At 37.8% G+C, this 27,238-nt stretch overlaps 2 protein-coding genes across 2 annotated transcripts; one reads left to right on the forward strand and one right to left on the reverse strand.

Annotated features, from left to right (window-relative positions):
* Positions 1-405: 405 nt before the first annotated feature.
* Positions 406-22,179, forward strand: LOC131793829 (condensin complex subunit 1). Its single transcript, XM_066172052.1, has 35 exons — positions 406-615; positions 697-772; positions 968-1,026; positions 1,833-1,924; positions 2,647-2,733; positions 3,082-3,236; positions 3,362-3,483; positions 3,731-3,854; positions 5,059-5,206; positions 5,504-5,626; positions 6,254-6,328; positions 7,105-7,239; positions 7,818-7,911; positions 9,243-9,384; positions 9,484-9,630; positions 10,134-10,213; positions 10,819-10,988; positions 11,624-11,877; positions 12,416-12,500; positions 12,637-12,711; positions 13,133-13,194; positions 13,643-13,775; positions 14,105-14,189; positions 14,687-14,863; positions 15,588-15,838; positions 16,112-16,223; positions 17,075-17,198; positions 17,721-17,772; positions 17,934-18,037; positions 18,465-18,642; positions 19,475-19,569; positions 19,845-19,925; positions 20,427-20,610; positions 21,071-21,212; positions 21,410-22,179. Exons 1-35 carry the CDS (start codon positions 501-503, stop codon positions 21,796-21,798), a joined length of 4,527 nt encoding a protein of 1,508 aa, XP_066028149.1. The 5' UTR covers positions 406-500; the 3' UTR covers positions 21,799-22,179.
* Positions 22,173-27,108, reverse strand: LOC131793828 (uncharacterized). Its single transcript, XM_059111316.2, has 3 exons — positions 25,573-27,108; positions 24,009-24,296; positions 22,173-23,283 (listed from the first exon to the last, which is right to left on the reverse strand). Exons 1-3 carry the CDS (start codon positions 26,252-26,254, stop codon positions 22,478-22,480), a joined length of 1,776 nt encoding a protein of 591 aa, XP_058967299.2. The 5' UTR covers positions 26,255-27,108; the 3' UTR covers positions 22,173-22,477.
* Between the last annotated feature and the right edge of the window lie 130 nt (positions 27,109-27,238).

Below are 27,238 nucleotides of genomic sequence, written 5' to 3' on the forward strand. Positions count from 1 at the left end.
TTCTTTATTCTGCTGATCAGTTTTTTTAATCATTCATTATTTCTTTTCATTTATTTTGTTTTTTGGAAGAAATAATAAAGCAGGGAAAATTTCAAAATACATGAGCCTTGTGGGATTGAAATAAAAACTTACTCAAAACAAAAGAATCTGTAAACATGGTAAGTGGATTGCTAATTAATGAACTAACTGTGTCATCTAGTACCAACATAGGAGGAAATCTGGGTATGTTATGAAAGAAACATCAGATAAAGGAAAGATTCCTAATTTGAAAGTAATCGACCAAATGGGAAAGGGTAGGGAAGGAAAGAAGAGAAATGGGAACGAGAAAAATTGCCAGAGGAGAGACTGGTATCAAGACTTTTTGATTGGCCGATTTTCTCCGTTCGAAAAAAGGCGGCCATTTTTACTGGGTGTTTATTTGGAATGAAAAGTGAAGTTTCCCTTTATTTTTTAATTGACAGAACCTTATATACACTTTTACCGAAATAGAGATACAAATTATGGATGAAGACTTTGTAATTCCCTTGTGTAAGGACGATTTATTGAGCAGTGAAGAAGGATCTTACGTTGTGGACGAAGTTCTCTCAGTGCGTGTTCTTCCGAACAAACTTCGAGGTAGATTTTATTGTAGTTGACGAAACATTTGCCGCTTTTTTACGCTTTTCTGTTTACGTTGTCATGTTGACCAACTTTCAGAATGCTTGTCTGATCTTCGATCTGGTGTACCCACTGCCATCGTCCAAAACTTTGACTGCTTGTTCAGTCTTTTGAGGTAAGATTACTTCTTCGTTACTGTTTATCTAAACCCTATGTCTGTCCCACCATTTTCCAACTTCCACATGCCCTTACCAATCGGCTTAATGCGTAGCAATGACAGCTGGAAGGGTAAGGTGTACTTGTGTTTTTAAAAAGAATTGTTTAACCTTACAACCACATGAACTTCAAATCAGACAATTTTTCCTTGCAGACATTTTAATGAAGTGGACAGTTCTCTTCGAGAGAGCACTTGGAATATATTGCTTGAAGGTATTCATTGTTACACAACAGTTTTAAAAATATGTACAGTAAGAAGAAAATGTATGACTGTATACAATGGAATTAAGACCTGATAAGAAAGTTCCAAGTAGATTTTACTATAGCGGGGAAAACGGGTATCATCCAGGCTAAAAACTAAAAATAACAGCTATCCTTGGATAGCTAACAAAATTTACTGCTTGTAGTACCAAAAAAAAACGTGATTTCTTGGAAATTCAACGTGCTGAAGGATTGCTCTACCAGTTTGAAAATTTATTTTCCCTTTGGTGCTTGAAATAAGGGAGGATACTGCTCATGAAGAACCAGAACCCTTACCCTTGGATTTGGGCTTTGATGCTCCACCATGGTGCTACCAGAAACTCTGTGATGAGCCTGACAGTACTGTAGGCCATTACATACCAAGTGTGGCTCAGCACAGAGTTCTCCACAGAACATTGGTGGAGCATCAAAGCACTAATTCAAAGTTATTTTATTTGTGGGGACTCAGATCTTTTTTTTGTCCCACAGCAATGAAAAACACATCTCTTTGTTGCATTTGCCCATACATACTTTAGGTTCAGCAGTCATTTTGACTGTTTACAATGATAATTCTTGTACACTGTAAGTTTACACTTTAAATGCATTAACATGAAATTTATTTTTATTTCATGGTGAGCTCTACTGAATATTGATTTGCCAGTCAACAGGACTGGTAAAAGTGTGAAAATATACTAGGCCTTTTCATGACATAGGGAATTTGATAAGGAAGAGTTGAACTTCTTTTAATGAAAAACAAATTTTGTGTGCCTTTCATTTAGTTCTCTGCCAGTTCACAAATGTACTTCCAGAAATTTTAGAAGATGGAGACATTGATTTTCAAGTTAGAAGGACACATCTCAATACTCTTAAGGTATTGAAATTACGTCAAGTACATTATTGTTATAGTTAATGCATTTATAGTTTCATTTCATGGGCTGCAATCCTTTAACCCTTTAGACACTAGCACTAGTATGGATATTCTCTTCTGGGGCCGACATAGATACTTTGTTTAATAATCAAGAGCTTCTTTATTTGGTGATCATTTCCTTTTTTCTTGTAACCTCAATGTGTGATTCAGGGATAATGTTGTGGGGAGAAATTAGATGCCAGTCACTCTTAGGGGTCAGATGGTTAAGACTAGGGCCACTGATCAACAGGCTCTGGAAGAAACCTTTCTTTCCTTACATCTATCCAGTGGATAAACAGACAAAACAGATAAATACAAGGAAATGAGTTTAATGCCATACTCAAAGAAATGGTCTCATTCCAAGCAAATTGACCCTTTAACTCCCAAAAGTGATTAAAATGTAACACTTCCCTACAATATCCACACACTATCCAGCAAACAGGTAATAAGAATACTTAAACTTATCAGGTATAAGCTGTCACCTTGATCTAACATTAAATTTGTGTAACTTGTTTAAAAAGAAATGTGTACCAGCCAGAGGGGAGAATTAACAATCTGGGAGTGAAAGGGTTAAGAATCAAGGGTTTGCACGAGATTGTTAGCTCTGTTAAATTTGAAAAATCATCATCAACTAAAAGTTGTTGTTTGTGAATTATTTTATCAGTGTCACTCAATTTTTATTACAGATGTTGTGCTACTTAATAGTGCAGTTGGCAGATGCATTTGAAGTAGAGGCCACCAAGCCTTCCACTGAGGTCATAGTCTCTGGAAAGGTATTTGTTTAAAAACTATGCATGATATTTTGTAGTCCCTGAGTTTTGATTGGTTTACATGAGATAATTATTATTGTTATTGGCTATCTTCCATCTCATATTAAATGTGATCTCATGGAATAATTATAGTATATTATATTTAGACAATGTGTTTTCCTGGTACAAAAAACATCTGCAACCATGCATTTTTTAGCAGTGTATTTTAGGTTAATTTTATCATCAAAAATGACTAAAAATATTAATGTTACTTAAGATACTGACAAAACTTAATTGGATGTTGGTTTCCTCTTACATTTGATAATCATGTTTACATTGCAACTTCATTTTATCTATCTTTTGGTTTTCAAGCGGAAGGGAAAGGCCACCAATTCAAAGAAAAAGACATCATCTTCATGGGAGTGGGAAGAACAGCGTGACGTTCTGATTCAAACCTTGGGACAACTGATGCAGCTTGATGTAAACAGACTGTGGGATCCACCCATTATAGAAGAAGAATTTGTCAAGTATGGGTGGAGAATCTTGTTTGGATCAAGTTCAACTGCACTTGAAGCGGATTTGTTTCTGTTATTGACACATCATTGTTAAGAATATTTTGGTATATTATCTATCTGTTTTGCTTTTTTATCAGTTTAGTCACTGGCTGTTGCTATAAATTCCTGGAAAATCCAACATCTGTTAAGAATGGAACAACAAAAGATCTGATCTTTAATCTCCTGGGAGTAATGGTGAAGAAATACAACTATGGTTTAGGTGAGTCAAATTTTTATAATTCTGAATTGTGAATTTAATGCTGCCACAATAATTTTTGGAATAACACACTCTTTTGCAAGGTAATTATGGAATTAAAATGATTGTGACTCTATTTAAATGGGGTGAGTGAATTTGTTTGTAAACTTCCATAAACATTGATATATTAAATTGAACTGACAGAGAAGACACAGTCTTGTGATTGTTATTTATCATTTGTAGTATTTCTCCTGATGTTGTTTTCTCCTAGGCATCAGTCTGAAGATTGTTCAGCTTTTACAACACTTTGAGCATCTTGTCCAGCCACTGGCTCAGGCTGTACAAACATTTGTTGACGAGTTTTCTATTAAAGGTGTTGTCTCTGAAGTTATAAGGTGAGGTGGTACAAGTGTTACACTTTACATGAATTAAGTAGAATGTTTGTAATTTTTTTATTTCTAATTTTTATACAAATTGTCCATGATGAGATTTAGAGATCCTTGCAGCTAAGAACACTACTGAAACGAGTAGTTGTAAATAGGACCTGAAAAAAAATTCAGGCCCGTACGGGATTTGAACCCATGACCTCTGCGATACCGGCGCAGAGGTCATGGGTTCAAATCCCGTACGGGCCTGAATTTTTTTTTTTCAGGACCTATTTACAACTACTCATTTCAGTAGTGTTCTTAGCTGCGAGGATCTCTAAATCTCATCTCTCCACCACAGTGCAAATATATGAATCTTCATATATCTAAAATTGCCCATGTTATACATTTCTGGTGTCAAATTCTTTTCTTTGATGTCAATCAAACAATCTATGTCACCAAGTTATTTCACACTTCAAGAGGATTTGATACACTGGGTTTATTACAAACAGCTTAGCTATGACAGAGTTGATTAAAAGTGGCATTTAACTACAGAATTACAAAATAAATGTTTTACATATGAAATGCCCATGAGGTATGACTTTTACAGTCATACCTAACTGGGAAATTGGCAACGAGTCTGTTAACTGTGGTAATCTGAATGAGTGAAAACACTGAGGTGGATGCCCTCGGCACTAGATGTGCTCCTAAGCCCACTCTCTTCCCCTCCCCCCTTCTAGATTTAAGCTCTACTCTATACTCCCATATGAGAGCTCTTGCTCAAACTTTAGACTAAAACTTTACCAGCACTTCCCCTTCCCAGTGTAGTTTACCAAGTGAACCAAAATTTTCTATCCAATGACTGTGAATATATGAAAATCATATATATGTGAACTGTGGTTTAAATAATGAATATGAAAGTGATCTTTGCAGTAATGAACACTACTTAAGCAGTAGAGAAAAGTGAAATTTAGGCCTAAAAAAATCAGGCCTGTATGTACAGGCCTGAATTGTTTTTTAACTACTGCTTAAGTAGTATTCAATACTGCAAAGATGGCTTTCATATTCATATCCTGTCCGGTTAACCCACCTATGTGTAATGGATGATACTACAAATAAATGACTGCCTTTAATCTTTTTAATATCTGACAGAGTCTTCTGAGCTTAGGGCCTTTTAACTAGGAGTTTACAGTGTATGTATGTTCAATACATGTAATTGTTTTTGATTCTACAGAGAGATTGGTCGCATGGATCCAAGAGATCTGTCACGAGACACCAGTGGCACACGTGCTTATGCCGACTTCCTAGTAGAACTTGCTGGTCGGGTCCCAAGTCAGATCATCCCCAACATCAGTGTACTACTTTGTCACCTGGATGGAGAGGTAAATCTCATAATTTCTAAGTAATGGTTGTCTATCTTTTTTTTACCCAAAATAGAGTAAAAATGTAATTTTGACTAATTTATGATATTCGTTTTATTGGTCAATGAGAACCTGAAGAAAATGTTTTAGTTTCCAAGCAAGTCTTCAGAGTTTTGATCAGGAGATGAGCATTCATGGAAGCATATGGAAAATTATTTTTTAGGAAATGGATCATTGAGTAAAAATGAAGTTAATGAGCTTGCAAATGCTTACTATAAATTTTACGATGTCCTATATATTGATATAATTTCATTACAGTCTTATTCAATGCGGAATGGTATCCTTGCCTTGATGGGTGAGATTGTCATCAAAGTCCTTTCCAAGGAAGATCTTGATGATGCTGCCAAGAAACTTAGAGATCAACTGCTAGACAAAATGGAGGTGAGCACTATGCCTGAAGAAACAAATGCACATAAGACTTATTATGAAAATTTAAAGAAAAAATGCACACCTGCAGTCATGTTATACTCAAACCCTTAAAATATTTGCAATGATATCACAGTCAGATCAACTAGGGTACAAAATTAATTGACACGACAAGACTTTCAATCCATCAGGGGCACAAAAAGTGGTTGTAATGAAGGGAATGGTATAAATTCTGTAGTTTTTCCTGGATAACCCAAGAAAGAATAATGAAAAATATTGTATATTTAACAACAAGATTCCATGTTGCTGTTCATCTGTTTAGGAATAGAGTGACAGAGAATGTCAAAATGTGGTAAAAAAAAATAAGTGGCAAACAAGGTGCAGCTGAGTGTGTCAGTAACAACCACATTTTGACATCCTCTTTTACTGTACAGACCCATGGCAACAATATGAAATCCACTGTATATCATTAGTAAGAACCAATCAAAATTCTAGTATAACTCAGTTTATCATGCAATGATTTTTATGTTTTCAATTTTTTTGTTACTTTGAAAAGCAAATGCCCAATAATATTGGAGATGTTTTTAGGGGTGATAACTATGTGTACATGTATACATTTCAACTTTTTTTTATTCTCATTAGGACCACATTCATGATGTCAATGCTTACGTAAGAAGTAAAGCCCTCCACATTTGGCTTGAGCTTTGTAAAAAAGAGGTAACTTTAGCCACTACGCCATGAATACTGTGAACCTCTTTGTATTTAAGCCACAGGTACTGAGCGTGATTAAATTATATGTACTAGTGGATTCAGTGGTAATTAGTTGAACATTTCTCCACTCTGGGGTATACTTGCTGCTTGAACCATTAATTTCTCTGCGAGTGAATGAAATAAACTTCTCTCTAAAGTGTCACTAACCCTGACATTTTTTTTTTTGAAATGATTGAGAAATTTTTGTGTTTTACAGATCATCACAATGAGAAAATTGTCAATTTTACAAGCATGCATTCTAAAGCTCAATTTTTTAATGTTCATGGCTGCACATCTTGGGACCTGGGTCTGGCCAATTTTGGGACCTTTGAAAATTGAAAAAAAATAACTAAAAAAAGATGTGACATTAATTTTTTTTCAACTTTGTTATGAGAAAGACAAGAAGATTTGTTTTGTCAAAAAAACCTTTTTGAAGTTAGTGGCACTTGTTAACAAAATAAATGAACCAACTTCCCATTGGAAATAAAATCCCTCCTATCAGACCCACTGAATAATGAACAAATGGCCATAACACACTAGATACTCCATGCAACTCTAAATTTACATTAACTGCCTGGTAACAGCTGAGTCAAATGTCTTTGCTCAGTTTTTACAGGAAAATGTAACCAAGACCGAACAGACAAACAAAACACAAAGTCTACATGTATATGGCTTTGTTTGACTCTATTGTGGTAAACATTTACAGAAATGAGAAGATAATACACATACTGTCCTTTTTACAGGCAATTCCCCTTTCACGTCAGCCTCACCTTCTGGAACTAGTGATAAATCGTCTTCAAGATAAATCTAGTATTGTGCGCAAAAATGCTATTCAGCTTCTGAAAACATTTCTCATTTGCAATCCCTTTGGGGCACAGGTGAGTTAATGCAGAAGTTTGTTTAATGTTGTGAGTAATACTTGGTAGTTAAAGCTATTATTTTCGAGGCAAGTCTGTTGTTTAGACTAGTAAACATTCAGAAACTGGTAGCCAAACATTAACTGCAGAGTGCTGCAAAAGAGAATTTTGTTTTATGATCAGGCAGGGTTGCCATTTTGCACTGACTACTGTATGAATTGTGATCAAAGAGAGAAAGGAAATTCCCTCTGACCCCCTCCCCCCCTTAGAGGGAGTAACAGCCTACTCAGTTCAGATCATGCATCTAGTGCATTCTCTAATGACAATTATGACAGGCTCTCATTAATAGTGCAGTAGTAATTGGCAAAGCTGAAGAAAAATAAGCAAGTGGGAAAAACAGTCTCTTGCTGCCCCATCTATTAAGACTCAGAGTCACACACAAATAAGATCCTGTTAAGTACAGAGCTGAGCAGTTGAAACAAAAAGAAAGGTCCTCCCTAGGTTACAAAAGTAGGGGAAGTTTCACAGAATGTGAGTGGTGTCACAAACGTTAAAAAAAAAAATACAAACCCCTCTTTGATATTTTCATGTTTCTGTAGTTACCTTTGGACCATTTGCGACAGAACTTGTCAAAAGAAACTGAAAAACTAAAGGAAATGGCTCCACAGTTATGTGAGGAAAATGATGGCCAAGGTATGGTATTTTAAATGTTTTTCATTTAAATGGTTAGGTTTAAGGCTCCTCTGCAAAGACTCAAACAAAAGAACAGTTTGGGCTGGCTCAATAAATGTTACCACTTCCGAAAGTACTGCTACATGTAGTCAGAACAGCATGTTGGCCAACTTTATCAAAAGAGGAGTTTAAGTAACAAATAAAGGAGCTAAAATGTGCAGAGAGGTTAGTTGGCCCAAACCAGTTCAACCAAGTTGTTGAAAGATAAGTTAGCAACAAATAATTATAGGCCATGACATCAATATTGCATTTGCCCCAAGGCCAAGTGCAATTTGTAGTCTTTGAAAAATTTACATGTGCTTATTTCACCAAATTACAAGAGAAATCGTTTCATTACTTGTTAATAATTTACATGAAAAACCATCACAGAGAGTCAAGACAGACAAAATTTTGAAAGAGTTCAGGCTATTTGCAATTTGCACTCATGTCACAACTTTGCACACGTGTTGTACAAGAAAATGCACTTTACTTTAGCCAATCAGAAGCACATAATTTTTCTTGTACATTATTAACTTAGTAAAATTCATTGGGAGAGGATGTAATTACTCTAAAGGTTCACTACAGCTCCACAAGAAATACATGCAAGTGTCTTAATTCCAAGAGTACAATATTGCAATGGGCATTTAATGCCACTTGTTACAGGATCCACTGAGCTGTGTAGAAATATTATTAGAGTGTCCTGATATTATGGAGTGTGATTAAAAATACATTTTTTGCTGTTGTGAAGAACTAGGTCAATGGATAATGGAATTCAAGAGTGTGATTAGCTAATCTGCACTAACAATTGAGCCTTTAGACTGTGGTCAAGGCAGTGCTATGTCAGATCCAGTGTTCCATAGACCACTCCTTTTGTCCTTGGGTGACTTGTACATGTTTGACTCAACGGTCCACTTAATTCTTCACAAATGAATAAAGGGAGAAAGTTTCTTAAGAAACTGGTGCTGCATTGGTGGGAGAAGTCATAACAAGGTAATTTAGTATTAGCAACGGAGTTGATGACATAAATTGGCCATTGTAAAGAGTTTCAAAGTTGCCATTTTGAGCATTAGCTAACACTCGAAACATCAGCTTAGAAACTCTTCACAGTGGCCAGTTTATGTTATCAACTCAGTTGATAATACTAAAGTACCCACAATTCTTTACCCATTGGTTATCTTTCCCATCATCTCATGTCTTGCACATGCACATGGAATGATGGTGATTTCAATAATGGTTATTTTTCAAAAGATTTCACTTTGAACTGAGAGATTGAATTTGGTTTCATGTGCTGTTATTGCCTGCTGTCCTTGAAGTTGAGGATGTCAAGAAAATCTGGGAGGCCATTAAACCTGAAGTGCAAGCCACTATTGAGGAGTGTCTTGATCTGGAGGAGATTATTGATGAAGGAGATGGTGCAGTGGAGTTCCAAGGAGATCAGGAGTCTGCTCTGGAATGGTAAGGACCTTAGACTTACTGTTTGTCATGTTGATTAATTTTTAGGGTCTTCACCCAGGGTTTTCAACAACATCTCTATGTTGTCTATGTACTTTACAGTGCACTAAAGCAGATTAGAGGTCATCTTCACAAAGGTCATCATAAGAAAGCCCTTGCAGTACTGAAGGCTGCTATGGTTACATGGCCAGAGTACACAATGTTTTTCCGTGCTGAAAGGGATCCAGAGCAGCAGGAAGATGAAGAAAGGTACTGGTATGAGAATGATTGTGCTCCCTTGTAGCCTACAATGGCTCGTTTCTAAACTGTTAAAATATGTCATGTAAACAAGCTACTCTCTTCGTCTTATGCCAGTTGAACAAGATAACGACAGCCATTAACTTCTTGACACAACAAGATTGATCTCTTGGCTCACAGTGTTGCCTTAACCTTTTGACTCCTAAGAGTGACTAACATCTTGTTTCTCCTTGAAATATCAGCCCTGAATCAAGCACTAAGGACACAAGAATAGAGGAAATGATCACCAACTATAGAAATCTTGACTGTTAGACAAATTCTCCTTGGGTGAATCTTAGGGAATGTGTTGAGAACAGTATGGAGAATATGCTGATGTTAGGTGTTAAAGTGGTAATGGTGCCTCATGTAGATCAATCAATAGATAATCTACAGGCACCAATTTTTTTTTTTTTTTTTGTAGCATTTTCTGAGGTAAAATCATTTAATTAAAACAGATCTACAAAATGTCATTTTAGTAACAAGAGTGCAGATGAAAATCTTGTAAACAAGAGATCAGCTGAAGAGCAGCTGTCAATCATGCAGGCAGTATTTCTGGGTATGTTATATACCTCTGTTTTCAAGCTTACTCTATTAAGGTCCTTTGGCAGTAATAACGGGATGTTGAGGACCACGCCGATTAAAAAAAAAAGTGTTTCTGTTTAATTTCCACACAACTGCCAATATTTGGGTGGATTCAGTTTTCTGAATCGGTGTTACAACCATCGTCAGGATGTTGCGAACGAAAAATAAGAGGAGTTCTTCAAAAGACGACATTTTACGTTCATGTTTTTCAGAGGATAGTAGTGATAATACATTTTCCTCACTGTCGTAGTTTGGCAAAGGTCCCGTTAGTGCGATTAAGCCTTCTGGAGGGAGAGGGGAAAGTTGGTTCGCGGGTGTTGTATGATCCACGGGGTCCAGGAGGGAACAAAGAGATAGCGTCCTTGCCGCCCGCGAGGCTTTCCCTCTTAACACCTAACGATAAAGCTAACTAGACTTAAACTCAAATTTACTCCTTGTCATCCTGGCCTTTGTGAGCTGATCACATTGTCCAGATGGGACTCCGAGGGACTATTCATGGCGAAGTCATGTCGTAACCTAATCCCATGAGATGATCATGATGTTCTTAAATCTTTCCTTTGTTTTGTGTTGTTTCTCAAGCCGGCGACAATGAAGAACCTACACCTCATGTTGAAGGCAAAGACATTGATCCTACAGAACTTCTCGAAGTTTCTGCTGAGCATGAAAACCGTAATACGTCAGCGGAAGAGCCTAACAATGGATTGGTTAATGAAATCACCAAACAACAGATGGTGGTTCAGTTTCTGAAGGTAATTAGTCTGAATAATGACTACTGGCTTTGCGCAATTTTCTACCAAGCGTAAAAATTTATCCACGGTTGAACTGATATGACTCAATTGCGCTTTGTGATCGAGCAGTAAAAGTCGCCTCAAGTGCACCCTTTCCACCAATAAGATACCTAACTGTAACCAATTGCGACTTGATCACCAGCATTTCCGCGCTTGAGGTTACGCACTAAGTTTATATTTACTTCGCATGTTATGAGCGGATCTCAATTCTCTTAAGCAGTTGTGATTACTCTAGTTGGTTTCACGACATTTCAAGAAAAAGAGCCCTTACTGAGCGTTTAGCCAGGATATATGACGACTTTCTCACCGACTGCTGTCGTCTTTAGAGCAATCTTTTGCTTATAACAAATTTTTATTTTACTTTTTCTTACTCTATTTACCACTCGAAGATTTTATTCGTTATTGAGTTGTTTCACATCCGTCAACCTTTTTTGCGCTCTCAGGAAACGATCTGTACTGCAAAAAGAAGTGAATTACACCAGGACTATTTTCTCAACTCAAGAAAATTGTCTGCCTCCAATTGACCTGTGAGGGGTGAAAATGTGCTCGTTATACAAATAGGGGTAATTTTTAAGATCAGTTGTTTTAATTGGTAGGATTACGTACATTTTCAAACCCAAATGGAGAGAGCCATCCCTACCTTGTGTCAACTTCTCGGCTCCAAAAGCATCACGGATGTTAATGAGTCTATCGAATTCTTTGTGGTCGCCTCTGAGTTTGGCTTGCAGTCTGCCATTATTGGCGTGCGAAGGATGCTGGTATTGATTTGGTCGCGTGATACAGCCGTTCGGGATGCTGTGGTGGAGGCGTACAAAGGCTTGTACTTGGACCCAGTGGCGCCAAATGCTAGGTATGTACTTTTTTTTGTTAGATTTTGAACTACATTTATTCACAACTTATTGCCGTCTCGAATATTACTTAGAGTGATCACTGTTTTTATCTCTACAATTTTAACCTTTCTTATAACAGGCTGTTGTGAGTACATGTACTTTGATTTTGGTCTTATGACACTCATTCAAAAAGGCTTCTACCGCGACGCGATGACTTAAGTTTGAGGAATGGTTATGAGTTGTAAATTATGACGGGATTTCCAGGAAGGAAATCAGAAATTTTATAGTTACGTGTGTAAGAAGTACCACGCCGTCTCCGAAAAATACTTCGTGATTGGCTGGTGGCATTTCTGTAACAAATCAGGTACTGAGAATTTAGATAACTTTTCGATTGAGCGTCCTTAAACGGTAACCAAAGTTATTTACAATAGTCCTGCGGATTACTTTTGTTATCTATAATTTTTCCTAAGTGCGTATTCCCCTCGTAACTGTGTAATCCTTTTCAGCACTTGTAAGTGAAAATTTTTGTGCATGATTTGTTATCCTTTCTTATTGCAGAACTAAAACAGCATTGATTGTGAAAAACCTGATCACTCTTACTCAAGGTGCTTCAATGGGTGATCTGACTTCTCTTGAGGAGCTGGTAGGTTTAGTCACCATTACTTCTGTACAAGTTTGAGATGGCATCACCTCGATTTCCTGATTCATTTGCAAATTTGCAATGTTCGCTGAAAAATCATTGAGGTAGCTTTCAAATATTTCAAATCTCTTTCTCATAGATGAGTGAGTTGATGAAAGGAAAACTTATTCCTGTTGCCGTAATAAAATTACTGTGGGAGAAATTCACCATGAAGGTAAAAATGCAAAAGTTTGCATAAAACCTTTATTCAGTGTCTTGTGTTAGGGTGGTATGCGTTGTTTTCACACGTTGTATTTGTTAAACTAGTCAGAACCCTTCAATTACCATTTTTTGATCGCGAGGTACGAAGGTTCTTTCAGCTTAAAGACATTTGTTGTCTTAGATCGCAGCTAAGACTCAAAGTAACAGTGCCCCATGCTGATCTGAAATTGTTCTGACAAATATTTTTATTTTGAAGTTTCGTGGAAGGCTAAAACTAGGACTTCAGAGGGGTTACAGAGGGTTATCCCGATAGCATAATCATTAAAAATTAGATTTGAATTACATCCGTGTAAAGATTATGATGTATATCGTTTTCCTTATGCAGAGGGGCTTTTGCTTCTGTACAATAAGCAATCTGGTGATCTCATTTTCAGGATCCACAGACCACTCAAGAGGAAAGTAGAATGGCGTTAGTTCTTTTGGGAATGTTGGCAGGGTAAGATCTTATTGGTTCTGCGTCATACACTCGATTGCGAAAACGTCGACACCTAGAGGCGTTTGCAATAAGCTATGAGACCCTACGGCATTATGGGCAAGCTGCACATGGCCTCCATTTGTTGCTTTTTGTGAATGAAGGAAGCTATCCAAGTTTTCCAAAATATTTTCCATGAATAACGAGAAAAAATGAATCACTAGTTATGTTTCCTTGCAAGCATTTTCCATGAAGCCGTTGGGTCTCATCGTTCATGAATCATTCTTTTAGGGGTCAAGGTTTTCGCAATCGAACGTATGCAAAAACAATTGTTATTTTTATGATAAGTACTCTTGACAATAACAGAAGTGAAGAAGAATTTGCGATTGGTATAAAATTTCTGATCAGTAGTTTTCTTCTGCTGTCTTTATGTTCACTTTCATGTTCTTAAATATCCTTGGTTGTGTTCTAGAGCTGAGATGGACATAGTTCGTACTAACATTGACGTGCTGGTCTCAACGGGCCTGGGACCAAGAGCTGAAGAGGACTTTCTCTTGGCACGTGACACCTGCGTGGCTTTATTAAAACTTGGCCAAACCCATAAGGTATGCGAGTTACTCTTACCAACTGAGTTGGATGCTGATAATGTTTGGAGCAGATGCTAATTTTAGTTTCACACTACTTTCTCAACTGCGAAACATCGCTTTTTCATGATTCCCTATTTTGTATTTTTCTTGTCGTCCTCTGGGGTTTTGTCTCTTTTTTTCTTTTGGGGGGTGGGGAGGGGGACATCTGGTGGATCTTCATCTCGATCTTTTGATATTTGCAAAATAATTTAATGGTAAGAAAAGGGTTTCTATGTACTTTTATTGATGTTTTACTTATAATTCGTATACGTGGTTAAATTTTGTTTCTTTGTCTGTTTTTCATGTAGAAACCCGGCTGCAGTGCAACAGAACCATTCCGACTTCCTCCCAAGCACACGATATTTGAACGGCTCACAGAAATACTAGTATCAGGTTTGTACGAAGGTAGATGACGGCTGATGGGGATACAGACATTTCCTTTGTAACTTCATTTAAAAAATAGAGGGGAACGGTAATTTTTTACCAACCAACTGGTAGTTTGGTTAATGATACATTTTTCTTCTACAATATTTTTAAAATTAATATTATTGTTAATAATAATAATAATAATAATAATAATAACATTATTATTATTATTATTATTATTATTATTATTATTGCTATTGTTATTATTATTATTATTATTATTATTATTACTATAATAGTCTTTTTTATGAGTATTAATATTATTATTATTATTATTATTATTATTATTATTATTATTATTATTGTTATTAGGCAGTTTGGTTGTTTTTACTTTGAGCCCCCATTGGCTCTTAATGGTATTTTCCTTTTCATCGGATTCGACACTTAATCGAAAGGTAACTAACTTTTGTTCAAAGGTTGCCCACAACTCTTTTTTGCTCATGAGTTTATGTGAACATTTCTAGGTGTTTGCAAGCTTGATCAACTGGTTTGGACTCCGTTAATGGAAAAAGCAATAACTGTGATTTATGTCCTTGCTGAACATCCTGAAACAATCGCAGAGAATGTTATCAAGAAAATAGCAGCTTGTTTACTGGATAAAACTACACAAGATAAGGAGGAACCACGGAACAATCAGAACGGTAAATACGTTGTGTGATGTTTTAAGACTTGCGCTCGACAAACAATTACACAACTGTAAAATTGCCGAGCGATTTCAATAAAAGTCAGTCAGCAGCGGTCCGCCGCTGCCTCTAAGACCCATCACCGCTGTCTGTTTAGCCTGCTCGCAGGCTCTCGTGTTTGGGTTTCACCTTACGGCCCAGCTGCCTATTACACCATTGGCAGCCGCTTATGGAAAAAGGTTATTGAAACCCCTGATGACCTGTCATTAACTGTGTGAAATCTCAAGATACATAGAGCTTTGCTTAATAAGAACATTGGTCAACTATTGCTTTCCCTTCCACTGTTTTATTGGCGATGCTGTTGGCTGAAATTTATACGTAAATCCGTTATTACTCCGCGTAGCTTAAAGTTATCGTGAACTGGAATATGAGTAAATAGCAAATTTATGATAAACTACCTTAGTTACTCATTATCACTTAAAAGAGCAAGTTTCAATCAGTGTCAAAAATAATCCTGGGTCCCTTTGTTTTTGCTTTAGTTTTCTCTGCGATTGGTCCAGAAAACTCGCGCCACTTTCTTAGCCAACGTGATCCAACCTGAGTCGTGTGCTGCCTTATGAATGACCCGATACATCAATTACAATTGAGAAAGAGGCTTCGAACCGCTTGGTTTCGAATTTATCCGTTTTAACGAGCAACTTTGTTGAGTTTGAAATGAAGTTTGTTTTATATGGTTTTTCAGATTCTGTAGAAAGCAACCCTGATACAGACAGACACGCCGGAAATTCTGCAACCACGTGCCAGGCTGGTATTTTGGCGCGATTCTTCAGCTTGTCTGGTCACGTGGCCTTGCGTCACATGGTTCATTTGGATGTGGGAGTCCTGGGGGAAATCAAACGACGACAGGTGATCGAAGAGAATGATAAGGAGAAAGAGAAACAGGCTAAGAAGACGAGAGGAGCTGGGAGCGAGTGCACTGCTAATTCCACAAAGGTAAGGTGCAAAGTGGGTTGGACAGATAGGAATGGTAGTAGAGCATTACTGGGAAGTCCCTAGCAGAACAGTTGTTAGAACTGTTATTAACAATTTAATTGCAACAATGTGACAGTTTTAGTTGCCCTTCAAGGTTAAGATGGCACTGACCCGTGAGTCAAACTTCTTAGGCAAATGCAGGACCTTTTGATGGGCAGAAATGTTTAACAAGCTCTGGTTGAGCTGAATATATCTATTTACATACATTAACATGTTTTATTTGAATCCCTTAAGGATCCAGGTGCGTCAGAGACGATCGAGGAGGAACTGGGGCTGACTGGGGCCACAGCCGATGACGTGGAGACGGAATATGTGAGAAAAATCTGTGAACACGAGATTGTTACCGGTATGACGTACACATATTTGGACAAGTTGTGCGGTTTAATTTACATTGTTATACCAACCAGTCTGATGAGTTTGATCTTTATCAGTATCTAAGCAACTGCGCACTCACTTTTCACAAACCCAGCATTAACAGTTATCAATAAAGGGGGTAAGTTTCTAAAGAAACTGTAGTGTGGCGTTGGTGGGAGAGTATAACAGGGTATTTTGGTCTTATCAACTGAGTTGATAAAGTAAATTTGTCTCCGTTTTGAGTCTCAAAGCTGACGTTTCGAGTGTTAGTCCTTCGTCAGAGCGATGACGAAGGACTAACGCTTGAAACGTTATCTTTAAAACTCAAAACGGAAGCCAATTTATTATTCATCAGTTAGGTTAGGAGAGGAGTATGTGCGCAGTTGCTCATGTACTGACATTGATCCAGATCGTTTGCTGTTTTGTTTATGATTTCCTTGCGTCGTTTTAGTAATGTTCTCAAAACGTGCTCATGTTGTGTTCACAACAAAACCGGGGGAAGAGGTTGTTTGCAACCGATTCAAATAATGCTCGTGATAAAATGGAGAGTTTGATTCGTTTTATTTTGTAGCGCTATGTTTTATAGAGAGAAAGAGAGAGTGATTATATTTTTTATTAGCATAATTTAATTCGTAGTTCAGTTGATAACATCACTTATTTACACAAACCGATTATTTTAACCAAGCTAAAACAGTTTCTTATATGTATAGGTAGCTGTAAACAAATTAGAGGTGGTAGCTCTCTAATCCACTAGGAACTTTTAAATATTACTGTAGTTCCCACAGCGGGCTTACTAAATGTTGTTCAATGAGCATATTTTCTTTATAACTTTGGATTCTTCAGGTGGTACGCTACTGGCCACCTTGCGCCCACTGTTAGTGCATGTCTGCAGTAATCCTGTAAAGTTCAGTGATACAAACTTGCGAGCCGCTGCGTCATTAGCTCTTGCTAAATTCATGTTGGTCAGGTAAGTTCATGGCTAAACTCTAATCAATCATATCCCGTAGTTCTACGCCAAATTTGTTCCCCCCCTCCCCCCGAAAACAAACATCCATTTGTTCCTTCGTAAGTAAAACAAGGCGGTCATGTCGACAGATAGTTTCGCAACGCAGTGTGCTATACTTCCTAATTTTCAGTTCTTTTAAGTCTTTCAAAACAAGAGAAAATAAAAGCCAGTAAGTTTCATTTCTAAAAACTGTTTTACCAGTTCTTGATTTATCAGATATGAAATTGGGAAAAAATACTGGTCGCCAAAGGAAAAGTTGAAAAGTGACATGTTTGAATCGCTTCTTATTCATATAGATTTTTGCAAAACTGTCTCTGTGAGGATAAATATTCATCATAATTAACAGCACAGTAGGTCTGCCAGCTTGGATTCTCTGTACATTGCTGTGGAAGCGTACTTTGTCTTGCATTAGCTGTATGTTGCAGCCACGAGGTTTCATTTTTCCAAACTATCAACTAATTTTTATGTTTTTACTTGTTTCAGCTCTGAGTTTTGCGAAGAGCATCTCCAACTTCTGTTCACGATTCTAGAAAAGGTAATTTTGCTTTGTTTAGTACGTCATGTACATACTCATATCTTGCAGTAAACAATTGACGAGGTGACTAACAGCTTTGGTAAAACTGCTGAATCAAAGCAAAAAAATTCATTTTTTTCTAAACCTGTTTAAGAACCTGTTTTCTTTTGTGTGCCTTTTAGGCTCCACAAGCCACTATCAGAGCAAACACCATAGTTGCCGTTGGTGACCTGACGTTTAGGTTTCCTAACCTGATTGAGCCATGGACACCTCATCTATACGCCAGGTGACGAAACCATTCATGTTACTAACCCTTTACACACTAACCTCAGTATGCATGTTCTCCATGCCGTTCTGTATACGTTTCCAAGGGTGCGGACAAGGAGAATTTGTTTAATAATCAAGAGCTACTTTAGCTTGCGATCTTGCAAGTCACTCTCAGGGGTTTAAGGGTAGAAACTTCACCTGAATGACATGCATTTCCTAAAAAGCAATTTTAATAGCGTTTAGTAGTCACCCACTTTTCTATCTGAAAAATTTCACGAATACTTTACGATTATCGAAGTGAAGACTGCAAAATATCGATGAAAAACTGTTGAAACGGTTAAGAAACCAACCATTATTCGGTTGCCTTTCCCGTGCCATTAAGGGGGGAAAATTCATTCGAGCCTTAAGAAGCCAACCGTGACAACTTTTTTTTCGGCACATTGTAGATTGCGCGATGAGTCTAGCCACGTGCGTAAGAACACGCTGATGGTGCTCACGCATCTAATTCTGAATGACATGGTCAAGGTCAAAGGTCAGATCAGTGAGATGGCCACTTGTTTAGAGGACAAAGACGGTAGAATATCCGATCTGGCCAAACTGTTCTTTTTGGAATTGTCCAAAAAGGTAAGATATTTTCAATTTGAGGTTACTCCTATTTAACTTTAAGCTCTACTTGCCCCAATACAAGCAATAGCGTTATACATACTAATCTGACAATCAACTTTGAAAGCTTTAGAACTCAAGACTAGCCCGAGCAGCCATTTATCATTTCCTTTACTTAAAATCACTGAGTTGAGACATGGCACACAAATATCATGAATGAGATCGTGATACCCGCTAATTTCACCACATCTCTCACTCATGAAGTGACTTTAAGATGCACACGCTTCCATTTCACACTTATAAGCTAATACGCAGCAAGTATTTCTCACAGTATAACCACAGGGTTTGTAAGGGTTCTGGAAAATCTGGAAAGGCCTGGAGTTTTATCCTGACATTTTCCAGGACTGGAAATACCTGGGAAACGACCACAGGTCCTGGAAAGTCCTGGAAATCTGCGCCATTCAAGAAATACAGAGAAAGATGTTTTTCGTCTTGTCACGAGCGTGGGACAAAGTGAAAATTTCTGAGTCCCCGTGAGGAATCGAATAGGGGGGCTCAGAAATGTTTTCTTTGTCCCACGCTCGTGACAAGACGAAAAGCATCTTTCTCTATTTCTTTACGGCGCTCAAAACTTCCCATCTCTCATATTCTATTTTCAAGCAATGCAGCTTTCAGAATTTGTTAGAAATGTGTGTAGACCGTAAGGAGAACTGATTTTGAAATCTTGGGAATGAAAGGGTTTAAGGTGAAATTAGGAGTCCCGGAAAAATCGATCGAGATCCTGGAAAGGTCCTTTAAATTTTGTTTTTGAAAAAAGGTACGAAACCTGTAATCAGGCTAATGTTCACTTTAGGGAAACGCTATCTACAATATTCTACCAGACGTGATTAGTCGTTTATCAGACCCCGACTGTGGTACTGAAGAGGAACCCTTCAGAAACATCATGAGGTATGAAGATTTACAGGATGAATTTGTATAATAATTTGCTTCGCGGCCGTAATAATCGTAATTGCATATTGAAATATAAATCATAAGATAGATCAGACCATCTTCGCTCCTACCGGGGAACCTTGGGCGTCGAACGTGGATCTTCACCGGAAATGTTTTCGCAGTTCTTTTTACCCCTTTTTTTTTAGGTGGTGATATTCTTGTCAAGCTCATCTTGGACAGTGCATCTCTATACCCTATTCAAACTTTTTTTTCTTTTTTTTATTGTATCACAGGTACTTGTTGTCCTTTATCCAGAAAGATCGTCAGTCTGAGAGCCTTGTGGAGAAACTGTGTCACAGATTCAGAGCAACTAAGTAAGTACGCTGTTTGCATTGCACAGAAAACTTAACAGCCATTTGAACCAAACACGTAAGTAGTGGTGTGAAAACAAAGGCATCCCTATGAACAACTAGTAACCTTGGAAGTAAAACCAAGTTGACGTAGAAAAAGATCTTTAAAATCTTAAGAATAAACCGAAACGATCAGGGAAATGTTCTTTCACTAACCACTAAGAGAGAGAGTATGTTGCATGACGAGATCAAAAAGGTGATTGATAGGAAACCAAATCAGATGAACCGACAAAGTCTAAACGTCCAATCATGATGTGTAATCAAACAGGGGTTACGTAGACTCGGAACCTCAGATACACCTTAGTTTATCGGATAGTTTTTAAGAACCTGTCTGTATTTTAACAACTACACTCGTAGCATTTTTCCCTGTCGTGTATCGTGCAATTCTGAGCTGTTTGGAGACAAAAACTACACCATCCTCTTTTCTTGATAGCACCTTTCCCTTTGCATCTTCTTTCCAATCAGGACCGATCGTCAGTGGCGTGACCTCGCCTTCTGTCTGTCCATGCTGTCGTACAACGAACGAGGAATCCGCAAATTGCAGGAGAACTTCTCTTGCTTCCACGATAAACTGGCCGAGGAAGATGTGTACCACTCCTTCCTGAACATTGTCGGGAAAAGCAAGAAGTTTGCCAAACCAGAAGTGAAGGTAAGAAAAGCGTCAGTACAGAGCCTCACCCCAGCTCTATTCTAATTATCTCGCAAAAAATGAATCCAAGGGAATTTTGAACGCAAAGAAGATTATGTTGTGATATTGCATCGGTTTTTCTTTTCTTCACGTTGTGATTAGTCGGGAAAAGTCGCGGAATCCTCTCACCCAAATAGTTGTAAAATTTGTGCCAGTGGGATTGCGGGTATGTAATTATGGTTTTCATTGGTTCTTTGTGGTATTTTGTTGCCGCTGATTGGCCTTTTTTTTTGGTGTTTTGGCGAGTAATAGAAATACGCTCTTTTAAGAGGACCGTTTTTACGCCTGATGTTGATTTTCCACAACACGTCATCAATCTCTGCAGTCATAAAATGTGTGAATTACTAGACTCTCCACTCAAAGTAAAGCAGTGTACGGTGATAGGAAGAGAGAACTCATCTTTTCAATTCCTTGTCAACAGGCTTTAGTGGATGAATTGGAACAGCGCATTAACTTTTGTCACACAAAGGGAATGGAAGACGAGGAGGACTATGAACGAGCTTCCAAAGCCGTAGGAGCGGCAACGGGAAACAAACCTAAAAAGAGTGCAGCTACCCCTGCAGGTAAGCGTTTTTTGTTTTGTTTTGTTTTTTTTTAAATAGCTCAACTTGCTGTTAGTTTGCTGTATGTGATACACTGGTGTGAGATTCTTTCTTTTTTTTGCAATCAAAACGATCGCAAAAGGTAAGTACACAAAGAATATCTACAAATCTTTTCGCGAATTCGGAAGTATTACATAAACAAAGTTGTTATTTTTTAGCGAAGACAAGCCGAGGCCCTAAAGGTCGCACTCCAGGTACCAAAAAACGGCAACCAAAAACTGTCGACGACAGTGACGCTGAAGATCCGAGTCCCATGCCCTTCAAGACCCCTCGCAGTGTTGCTCGACCGCCGAAGGCTGGAAAAGAAAAATCTACCAATCAGAAACGGCGAAAAATGCCTTCGTTTGAAAGCGACGAGGACGATAGCATAGAGTTATTTGACGTCGGCGAAGAGGAAGAGGATTGCCAGAGAGGAATTGATTGGAATGACGAGGAAAATGTCAATCCAAATGTAACGAGTAAAAATAAAGCAAACGACGCCATATCGAAGAAGGGAAGAATCAACTCGCAAAGAAAATCAAACCGAAGGCGTGTTAGTAGCACGTGACAAGCTTACTTGTCAAACCGGCTGTAAATACGTATGGTTTATCTTATTATTCTTGAGTGATTTCAATAGCCCGAAATGTAAATTAAGGGACTGTTTTAACTTACTGTGTGAATCAGTTTTAGCAGCATCGAACTCGTAGCTTTATGGTATTGTTTTGGGGGAAAATCAACTCAGAATACAATGAATCTTTTATCGACAAGGGGCTCTGTGATAACTAAGAGAAATAAAGATATTTTAAACTTATGAAAAGGAGCTTGTTCATCGTTTTTTAGAGAATATAGAGTTGTTGGTGTAAGTTTGATTTCGTGTTACTCATTTTTTAGTGAATTATACTTAAAAGTTTCGTGAGACTTTTAATTTCCATTATACGTTAAAGCCTGTACATAAACATTTTTTCTAATTTCTAGCAATAAAAGACTTAAGTATATTATGTCTGTTATTTCTTATGTCATTATTTTGCTGAGGTCAGCTCATTTATGCTTTTTCACCTAAAGCAGAGGAAAAGTGTCTTTAAGCCTGTTTAAGGCGCAGCATAGAAACTTAAGCATTGTCACGATCTGGTTGTAACTTTCGTTTGAAGTCCTCAATCAATGAGTTACACAGGCAGGTCCCATGGATCTTTATTCTGCGTCATCATCAGTACGAGTCTAAAATCTGACTATTATGGGCTCTGTTAACTCTAAATTGTCAGTTGTACGAATGATAAGGCAATACCAACATTTGCCCCTAGTACTTCTGCAATCCAGAGTAACTGCGACACTATGGGGCATGTGTCGTTTCGCTGTACCCTGATCAGTGACTGACAACTTGATGCCATGGTAACGGACAGAAAACTATTTGTGAAAGCTAACAGGAAGAAGAAGCCTATCATGAACAAATTGTTATAGACTAAGAAAGGAGAACGAGTGAAAATCACGGCACAGATGATAAAACCAAGGCGAAGAACTGACGCTGATAAATATAGGAACATCTTAACGTCGTTGTCGAGTTTTAGCTGTACATTGTAGCAGAGACGAGATAGAACTTCTCCAAAAAAATGACCAGCTCTGAAAAATGCGATCAAAACTGTAGCCAGATAGACTCTCCAGAAAGGTTCAGTGTTTGATTGTGGACTTTCGAAGGTCGCTTCATGAATAGACGGTGCTAAAGACAGCACAAAGTAACTTGTAAATGAGAGCGTAAACTCCACAAGTAAATACCACTTTACTGTGTGGTACCGTCTTTTAGCTGTTTCTGGGACAGATCCTAATGTTATATTCTTAGGACTGTGAGCAATGCAGTCACGAGCCGCAAATAGTTCATATATCCCACTTTTACGTAGCTTTAAGAATGATACCAGTCCTGTTATGATTCCAAGGAACACGACACCAAACAACGCGTAAAGACAAAGTGTGGTTGAGTCAGTCAGCTTTGGTTCGGTGAAGTTTATTCCAAGGTAAAGACACAGTATTAGTTGAACCACTGCTGGTAATAAAGAACCAAGACCTGGAAAAGGAAATCAAAGTTAAGAATATAGGCGATCCTTGCAGTTATGAACACTACTGAACTAGTAGTTGAAATAAGGCCTGAAAAAAATTCAGGCCCGTACGAGATTTGAACCCATGACCTTCGCGATACCAGTGCAGCACTCTACCAACTAAGCTAACAAGCCAACTGGGTCCAAATAAACCTTCCAAGTGGTGAGTAATATCAATAAATATAAGAAAATCATATATGTGCGCTGCAGTTGAAGAAACAAATATGATTTCGACACTCAATTGAAAGTTGCTCTATTACAGAATCAAAGCTTTGATTACATATATATTAAAATTCAGTATAGACATGCTCATAGGAAATTTAATTGCTGACATGGTGTTTTTAGTGGTTTGCTAATGCTGATGTAAATGTAGAGCAAAAATTAACTCCTCGCGAGTATGGTTGTCGGATTTGCCCAGTCTTTTTTCTATGTGTAATGAAATATTTGGCTGTCTCGAATTTTGAGCGTATTCTGCCAGCGCGGTTGAAAAGAAATTTAACAAACCTTACTCAAAGATCAGTCAGTTCGGCCAGTACCGGTGTTTTCGCATCTCGCTTAAAACGAAGGAATTCTTTTTTTAAGGACAGGAAGATCTTACAGACGATTCTGATGACCGGCAAGCACTTAAAATTCCACCTCCATAGTCTCTATACTGTAGTTCAAGTTATTCTCCCATTTCAAATTTGCCACCTACCTTCACCATAGCGAACCAGCAAGCTGCTTTTCCCGCCAGGAAACAACACAACCATACGATTGACTAATGATTGGCTGAGACCTGCACAGAGACCATTGATTGTTATTACACCATATATAACAAAGATTGACAGCGAAATCCCAGCTGCCGTAAGAGACGGGAGTACGGCCACAGAGGCAGCCATCAAAACGAGGCAGATGGGAACAGTCGGGATGAATGGTACCCAGTGTTTCTTACCGCACAGTGTAAACAAAATGGAGGCTAGAAACGGAATGTGAAGACAAATTCCTGAAGAAATAAAAAGCAAAACAATTTACTCACTGTAGTGAAAAATTCCCAAGTCCTTACGTGGTTGATTACGTAAAAATGCGAAAAAGGAAATGGTTCACGCAACAAATAGTCGTATATTTCAGAGGTACTTGTCGTTTGTGGCTTTTTTTCCTAAATAAAAAAAATAAAATTGTCTTTATTAGCGCCCAGGAATTGATTTTAGAATCGCCTCTCAAACACCTCAATGATAATTACTTATTTTTGCAATTCTCTGTTTCTTTTTCCTGTTGATTTGCTTTCGTCTTCTCTGGTGAGAAATCTAAAACAGATGAAACTGTTTGTAACTTGTTAGGTGTTATGTATGGCTATTTAATTCAAGGATCCATACTTATACCTCAATATAATTCGTGGTTTGTTTGTTTGAAAAAAATATTGTTTCTGCTTCGACAATATGATAATATTCTTCCGTTTTTGAGTACATATTATTGTCACATTTCTAAAAGTTATGCTGAAGTTTAGCGTCAATTCTTTGTTTCCTTTTCTACGTTTTGTTTACTTTAAGCTGCCAATAAAAGGGAGTGAATGAAATTGATCTTTAAATGCTAATTTCGCTCACTAGAACCGAATTATCGACTAACAACTTATGAAAAATGTTAGTGAATTGCAAAAACGTCAGAACTGTCCTTCAACCTTGTCGCATAAACGTCACTGATATTTTGTCTCAGCTTGAGTTATATTACGGCGTACGTTTCAGAAAAAAAGGGTTTGCTAAACAAAAGCCTCATAGCGTGAACAGTGTTAAAAAGCTTACGTTAAATTACTCAATGAGAAACCCTTAAACAGGAATTAAGAAAATCCCGTAAAGACGACATCTACATAATGATAATTTGATCACGATATTAGTGTGTTTGACGCCTATAGGGCTAGCAGATGTGATGTGTGAATTGCCTCGCACATCTGAAACTGCTGTTGTCACATAAACAAAGCATTTGTGGGTTATTTATAGAAATACAAAGACTTCAGCGAGGCCCATTTCAATCAACTTTCGTAATATCAAATCGTCTGAACTTGTACAGTTTATTTTAAAAGGTGAATGAGCCTAAAGACAAATTTTTCTAATTTGGAGAAAATTCAAACAGCGTGTGTTTGGTAAATTCCCACAAGCGGAATCGGGCAGATTTCCTGCTGTTTTCACGTATGTTTACCTGTGAAAAATTAAACAAATCAAATATGAAAGAACGAAGAACTACCATACATAATTAAACTTTTTTTTCTGATTTTTTGAACAACTTACCTATTTCTGACAAACCTTGTTTTCCGAGGAATGAAAGGAAAAACGCAATACTCATGTAAAACGCGTTCGCTGCTAACACGGTAGCTGCACCAATAGAGAGCAAGTAAAATTTTTGCGGTGTTGAAAAATGAACATAGGTTGGTAGCCTTTTGTAGGGTGTCAGCGAAATTCGCGAATTCTTGTCATTGAAGGACTCCCGCACCACTAAGTCATCAGAGCTTAAATTCAAATACGCTGGTTGATCGGAAATGTTTGTAGAACACTCGGAACTTTTGCTTCGGAAACTTCCGTCCGTGTTTGGTTGTTCCGGCGGTTTTGATAGCGTTTCTGTATCTTTTCCGTCATTTGAAATATATTTCATTTCAGCTCCATCAAACAAGATAAATCCAGCGTTTAATTTTCCTGGTTGTCTTGTTGCAGTAGCTTGGTTCGAAGGTTCCAGCAACATCACATCATTGTTCTCTAATTTCTTGTCATGTCTCCCCAGCTCCTTGCTAGACTGGATGTTCTCATCTACAGCGTTCGTTTCGTGATATCGTATGCTTTCATCCAGACTGTTCAGTGCTTCAAATTCCAAACTCGATAGCGTAGTAAAAGACAGGTTCTTGAACGGTTCGTTTGGGGACGAAATTTCGGTTCCATGTTGGTGAAACTCCATCGCTGAACAGGAAGGCGGACTCATGGACTCAAAAGACGCTAAAATGTGGTGTAACTTGCCACTGAACGAAGGACATTAAATGTCAAACGCTGTCGTGCTCTCAGTGGTCGTTGCCACCGAGGACAACTGTCGACTGTCGAAAGATTCACTTAAATATTGCAGCTAAAAAGTGAGACATGACTTAACATGACAATGTCATCTTTTGTGAGGAGGATGACTGACAGGATCAGAGATGTTAAATACAATTTGAATACACCAAAGATCTATTTGAGGACTAATCAACTCTTCAAAAGACGAGTAGTTGTTTTTCCCGGTCCGCTTATGAAGAACCTGTGACTTTTTAATTAGAGTACAACTGCACTTCATAACACAGAGTTAGTCATGCATTTTGCCGCTCGAAAAAGCGAATATGTGCATTTCGTTTACACGCCATCAATGTAAATTCAACCACTCGCTTACTTAGCAATTAAAAGTTATTGTTTTCATTGAATTCCGCGGTTACAGAATATTTAATAGCTACAAACCGTGTAATACGAGCCAAATTAGATACATTTAGGCATTATCATTGATTCTTTGTGAAACCCATCCACTAAATGTACTTCGTAATTTTTCGTGTCAGCATTATCTCTTGAAGCCAACCAAAATCTCCTAAAACAAATATTGTCATTTCACAGAATGATAACCTCATAACAAGGTGCCAGCTTGTACTAATTAGTTGATGACGTAAGAGACAAAATTACTGCAACATCATTCTCGTTCCCAGAGTCTCTAAACCTTCTAGTTACCAGATCCACGAGAAGGGCTCTGGTGACGAATAGTCGCATTGATTCCCAACCAAAACGATACCCTCCTTGTTTTGCTGGAGCAAAGCCACGTAGAAAAGAAGATAAAAACTGAATCATTTACTTTTTCAGTCAAATGCCCCAATATCACCAGCACAACATTTAGACAATCCGGTTTTAACTGAATGAAAATCAGAAACAGAACTAAATTTTCCATAGGTTTCAA

The sequence above is a fragment of the Pocillopora verrucosa genome, chromosome 9, assembly GCF_036669915.1.
Source record: "Pocillopora verrucosa isolate sample1 chromosome 9, ASM3666991v2, whole genome shotgun sequence".
Classification (NCBI taxonomy): Eukaryota; Metazoa; Cnidaria; class Anthozoa; order Scleractinia; family Pocilloporidae; genus Pocillopora; species Pocillopora verrucosa.

Coding starts and splice junctions, on each gene's coding strand:
- LOC131793829 (XM_066172052.1), top strand. CDS start 501: ATGGATGAAGACTTTGTAATTCCCTTGTGTAAGGACGATTTATTGAGC. Junction 1,027..1,832: donor TTGGAATATATTGCTTGAAG/GTATTCATTGTT, acceptor CCTTTCATTTAG/TTCTCTGCCAGTTCACAAAT. Junction 16,224..17,074: donor TGAACACGAGATTGTTACCG/GTATGACGTACA, acceptor TGGATTCTTCAG/GTGGTACGCTACTGGCCACC.
- LOC131793828 (XM_059111316.2), bottom strand. CDS start 26,254: ATGAGTCCGCCTTCCTGTTCAGCGATGGAGTTTCACCAACATGGAACC. Junction 24,297..25,572: donor ACAAGGTTTGTCAGAAATAG/GTAAGTTGTTCA, acceptor TTATTTCTTCAG/GAATTTGTCTTCACATTCCG. Junction 23,284..24,008: donor GCTGGTTCGCTATGGTGAAG/GTAGGTGGCAAA, acceptor TTCCTTTTCCAG/GTCTTGGTTCTTTATTACCA.